The sequence below is a fragment of the Henckelia pumila genome, chromosome 3 (genome assembly GCF_033568475.1).
Source record: "Henckelia pumila isolate YLH828 chromosome 3, ASM3356847v2, whole genome shotgun sequence".
NCBI lineage: Eukaryota > Viridiplantae > Streptophyta > Magnoliopsida > Lamiales > Gesneriaceae > Henckelia > Henckelia pumila.
In genome coordinates this window covers 155,799,836-155,805,945 of record NC_133122.1, presented here as the reverse complement: position 1 = coordinate 155,805,945, position 6,110 = coordinate 155,799,836, and the positions used below count along the sequence as shown (strand labels likewise).

At 31.7% G+C, this 6,110-nt stretch overlaps 1 protein-coding gene across 1 annotated transcript; it reads right to left on the bottom strand.

The window, feature by feature from the left end:
- Window positions 1–704: 704 nt before the first annotated feature.
- Window positions 705–2,136, bottom strand: LOC140892615 (EG45-like domain containing protein). Its single transcript, XM_073301559.1, has 3 exons — window positions 1,961–2,136; window positions 1,413–1,689; window positions 705–906 (listed from the first exon to the last, which is right to left on the bottom strand). Exons 1-3 carry the CDS (start codon window positions 2,061–2,063, stop codon window positions 900–902), a joined length of 387 nt encoding a protein of 128 aa, XP_073157660.1. The 5' UTR covers window positions 2,064–2,136; the 3' UTR covers window positions 705–899.
- Between the last annotated feature and the right edge of the window lie 3,974 nt (window positions 2,137–6,110).

Sequence of the window (6,110 nt, the reverse complement as noted above, 5' to 3'; positions counted from 1 at the left end):
GCATGGTTTTCAGTGCTTAGTCGAGAAGATTAAAACTGATGGTTAATTGAACCGAGATTCCAACTGATCAGAAGTTAGATTTTTTTGTTTTTATCATTTTGGCATGGCACATACCTGGCATGCCCCGGACCTCGATATTTTGTGTCAAACTAATATGTACGTTCGAATTAACAAAATTTTCTGATACGAGAATTGAAATATTGCTTACGTTTGTCGTCAAATAATGAATTATAAGTTTCCCATAACTTTCAATTGTCATAATCAAGATCTTGATCTCCGTATATAAACTTTATGTTAGTTTTCATATGTCATGACATATATATTTCCTCGTTGATGTTTTTTTTCGAAATTTGTATTATTTGCATGTGTGTCAATAAAAGGTATCAAAAGGGTAGGATTCGTAGGGTTGGCCCATTCCGCCATACAAAATAAGCGGATTGGATTGCCAATTTGCAATCCACCAAATGAAGGGTCAACCCGTCCCCGCCATATATGTAAGTTGTCGGGTTGCTCGTCTCGCAACCTAAAATAGATGGATATTTTGGGTTGGGTTGTGAATCTTTCTGCCTCACTGGCCCATTTTGACATCTCAATGATTAGAAAAAAATCAAATATATATATATATATACATATATATATATATATTTGATTTTTTTCTAATTTTAAAACTATTTGCTACCATGCATAAATGGAAGTCAAGTGCATATTAACTATGATTTGACTTATTTATTTTATTCATCAATAAAGTGTTACAAGGCGAAGACAGTTCTGACTTCTATCTTCATTTATTTAACATGCGGGACGTATATATGTTGATTCCGGGAGGAAACATGCAATACAGTAAAATTTATTCTGGGCAACTTGAATTTTAATTGGTTGCTCTTGCAGTTGCTCCCATATTAGGCCCTGCAGTTTAATACAAAACAAATATCATGAATAAAGAAAATGAAACTCATCAAAATGAAATTATACTAAAAACTATTTTTAAAAAAGTTGAAGGATTTAACAATTAACAAAGCACCGATATAACATTAAAAAAAAAAAACAAAACAAACAAAACAAATCTAATATTGCTGACAAATTTGTTTTTTGCACGGTTCAAAAGTAACTGCATGTATTAGTTCGGAGTTTATCTAATATTATCTAATGAAGAGTAGTGATAGCAGATCCATCGTCATAAAAAAAATATTAAACATAAATTGGCGATGGAGTACTTTCCTACGTAACTTTTTGAAAACTTATCGATCGAATTCTTAGCCTAATACTCAAAATACTTATTATATAATTCATCTTTAATTAATCAAAATATTATTTTACAGTGATATATTATATCTTAAAATTACGTGAACAATGATCCAAATTCAAAGTACACACCAATCTAATATTATTAGAGAATTAGACTAGCAACTTACGGGGTATAATCAATTAGGATCCTTCCAGCGTTAAGGTCTGCGATTGTGGAGAAAGCTTGTTGAGAAAGGTCAAGCTGATTATCGCCGCATCCAGGGCAAAGATCGACGATTTTAACACGTACCACACCGTTCTTGCAAGGCTGTAGTACGCCTAGGTTGGTCCGTCCGGTGCATCGGACATTATAGAATTTCCCACATGCGGCGCCATTGTTGTAAAGGGCTCTATTAGCAGCTGCTACCAGTACGCCCTGGTCTTGATATCCATAGCATGCAGATGCTGCAATCATGTACGACGAGTTTACTATTATGTATACAAAAAGCTAGCTCGAACAATTATATATGATGATACTCTCAGTTGAACCCTAACACGAACAAGTGTGTATATATATCTTTAAACATGCAATATGATAATATCCCACGTCAAAATTTTGGAATTTCTAGCAAATCTGTTATTCATTTAATTGTTATTTTAAATATTATTGAGGTGCAATGCAGTTAAAACCTCTGTTATTTTCGAAGGTAGACATTCAAAAAAAAAAAGTACTTACGAACATAAACAGTATAATAAGTTGCAGATCCAGAAATGGCGGACGCCACGGAGATTAAACTAGTTGCAATAAGTGCCAATAGTATAGCTCGTTCGATGGCCATCGGAAGATGTATGAAATTGATGATAGCTAGTTGTATATATGTTTGATCTTATAGAAATGTGGGCGATGTTTTGTGTGCTAATACACAGAAATACTGTCCTATTTATAGCCACGTACTTCTGCTCTTTAATTTGAAACCCAGTTAACGGTCCCCGCACGTTGTCTAGGTCTTTCACTTTTAATTGATCACAATTGTGAACTTAATTTGACAGGAGTACTTCTAGATTATTCAAAAGCTGAATATTATTTTGGAAAAATTGTTTTTTTGTGCTGATGTAATACCAATACAATGCTGATTTGAAACTGACGTGTTTATAGTGCCATGTAAAAATTTTCAAATAAAAATGATTCAAATTGTCAATAATCAGAACATACATAACTAAAACTCAAATATGAAAATATAGAGGACCGAAATCGCAAAGTGACAAACATATAAGACCAAAATTGTAGTTTTCCCTATTATTTTTATTTTTTGTAAAAGGTAAAGAGGTTAATAGTGTATACTGTGTATTCTCATCAATAGTGATATCGAACACTATTATGATAGTGTTTGTAAATACTTAGGTTCCGTTTGGACATGTACTATAAAATATTTTTAGTGTTTTATAAGTGCAAAAAACATAAAGTATGTGTTTGGATAAGATTTTTGAAAAATATTGTTTAAAAAGTGTTCTATAAGTATAGTTTTTAAAGAATACTTCATGAGAGGTGTTTTGAGAAGAAAAATATGGATCGGAAGGCAAATATAAACAACATTACTTTTGAAATGTTAAAATGTTTTTTTATAGAATAGTTGTACAAACACATATTTATTCTTTAAAAAAAATTAAAATATTTTATAATTTTTTTTAAAAAAAATACTTTTATAAAAATATTTTATAAATGCATGTCCCAACGGAAGCTTAAATATATAAAAGTGATTATGCACTTTTCTTCGTAAAAGTTTGAAAACTTTGTAAGGAAAAGTTCATATATAGTCACTTTTTTTAAATCAATTTTCAAACTCTACCTATATAGCTAGATGTCGATTGGCCCATTGATGAGATGATGAAAAATACACAATAATAATTCTAATCTTTTGCATAACTTAAACCAAACATTGACATTCAATAATTTTTTTTTATCCTCTATACCAATTGGTGGTCACATCAGTACTATGATATGAGCATGACTCGAATTTAATTAGTTATTTTGCAGAATATCCATTTTATATTTTTCTTTTGGAGATTGTTATTTTTGTCGTGCAATATTCAATTTTTTCACTATTCATTTTGTCAATTAAAAACAAGTTGAGAAAGAGCCATCCGTGCTCTCTTTTTCCGCGGAATAAATTGCGTTCGGAATTCACTGATTTTTAATCGATTCAAAGAGGACTATTCAACTAGTATTTGCACATGATCGTGGTGAGAATTCAATAATGAATGGCGAGAAAAGGGGGGATGCATATGTTTTAATCAGTTAATTTGTGTGGCCGTGTTGTGAGCGTACAAGAACGGGATAAAATAATAGATTAATTACACCTATCTAATAAGTTGATAAATATATATGACTCTGAGATCATGTAAAATCTTTTACTTTTTTGCTTTTATATTTACTAGTCGCGTCTGCACACTCGATTCGTGTATAATTAATTAATTTTTGTTTTATTGTATGCATATATTATATGTTTGTTTTAAAATCATTTTAAATTTTAAAATAAAATGAGTTGCATGTGAATAAAATACGAATATTATTTATTATATATATGTATTAATTTTTGTTTCAAATCAATTTAAATTTGAAAATAAAATAAAAGCACAAAAATGGAGATCATAATGGATAAATGAAGTTTAAAATAGAGATAGAGATTTAAATTTGAAAATGTAATGAAAGCACCAAAATGGAGATTATAATTAACATGTGACGTTTAAAATAAAGATAGAGATTTTTTTTTTTTTTTTCAAAGGTATTTTAGATATTTCGTTTTTTTCTTCACCAAATTAATTTTAATTCGGTTATTAAGTGGTGCTCTTCTTTAATAAGATAGTAAGATATATATATATATATTCCCATGAATGCATGATATCTGTTATTGAAATTATTTTTAGTTTCTTAAATAATTTTAGGAAAAACTGCAAATTTGGTTCTGTATGTTTGTCACTTTGCGATTTTGGTCCTCTATGATTTCATATTTCAGTTTTAGTCCTGCATGTTCTGATTTTTGGCAATTTCGATCCTTTTTATTCGAAAGTTCTTACGTGGCATTGTACATGTCAGCTCCACATCTTTAGTAACCCAGATTTCATTTTAAGATAATAATAATAATTAAGTAAACATGATTATGAGTTAGTAATTAACCAATTTCGAGGCTTATTCGGACTTCGGAATTAAGAATTGGGCTTCTAAAGTTTTGGCCAGTTCGGACGGTCCGAAGAGGACTTCGGACGATCCGAACTTAGCAAGTCGGGGGCTCCGAAGAAGGGCATGTTGACTTCGGAGTTAAGGCACGTTCAGACGGTTCAAACTAGGTTCGGACAGCCCGAACTTCCTCATGCCAAGCACGCACGATTACTCATCCTTGGATTTTGACAAGTGTCGGATTTAGAACACTTCGGACGGCCCGAAGTGGCGATCGGTCGCTCCGAACTCGACGTGTTCTGCATGCAGGCATTGAGTTGGATCGGACGATCCGAACCCGAGTTTGGGGGGTCCGAACTTAACCGAAAATTTTCCTATAAATAGGTCTTCAGATTCATTTCTGATTACGAATTTCCGAGTATCCTTCTTAAGTTATATAGTGTGAGATATACACTTGAGGGCCTTATCGGTTATAATAGAAGTTCTGGAATAACCAAGGTGTGGTTATAGTCATCTGGGACTAGCGACTTCAAAGGGCTTGCTGCGGACGAAGGTATGGTCCGAAAATCTATTTAAGTTTTGGGAGTACTTATTAGCTTAGTTAAGGCTTATAGAACTTCACTAGTAGAAAAATCGACCGAAGTCGTAGGAACTTAATTACCGAAGTAGTGTCACGTGAAGTAATAGGGTACTTTTTTACTTCGCTGAATCGCCGAAGTTTTATACCTTAAATTAGCGAAGTCTTTGGTCATTTTTTGAAGGCAGAATTGGACCAGTGCCGAAGTAAAAAAATATATTTTACTTTGCTCATTTCATAAGTTACGAAGTCAAACATATGCTTATACTTCGCTTATTAATGAAATTACTGAAGCCATAGAATAGCTTTTACTTCATCAATTTCGTTAACAGACGAAGTGATATAATATCTTTTACTTCGTTAATTTCCTATATTACCGTAGTAAAATGCATTCTTCTACTTCGTCTATTAATGAAATTGCTGAAGTAATAGAATTTGTTTTACTTCGGTATTTTGATTAAAATACGAATTAGAAGATAATGATTTACTTCGTTTATTCTAAAATTTCCGAAGCAATAGAACACATTTTTTAAATTTAAAATTTAGATACAATAATGCCATAAATATATTTTTGAAACATAAAAATACACTAATAATATTAATAAAACCATCCCAAAACGACACATACATAAATCAGCATGTACTCTATCCACCAAAATAACCCGAAATTATATGCACATATCCACACATATTTTCTCAAAACTAAACGTGTACACATCCACACGTATTTCCTCAAAAATAAGTATTATCCCAATTTGAAATGACATATTCAACCACTTAAATGTGTACACATCCACACATATTTCCTAAAAAAAAGTATTATCCCAATTTGAAATGACATATTCAGCCACCTACATGCGAGTAGACAAATTCACTTCATTCACTTCTAACTTCATCAAATTGTTCTTGACTGTACGCCTTATTCTTGACGCATCCTGCAAACTGAAATTCAAAAAAAGATAGGAATGTCACGGTAAAACAACAAGGCAACTAGTTGCAAACTGAAATCCAAAACAAAGGCAGCAACCTATTTTCAAAGACAGCATCCTGCAAACTAGAAGTGAATGATTTGAAATAAAAAAACAAAGGATGCATCCATTTTATTTGTATTAAACCGTCTTTGTTACCTGACAT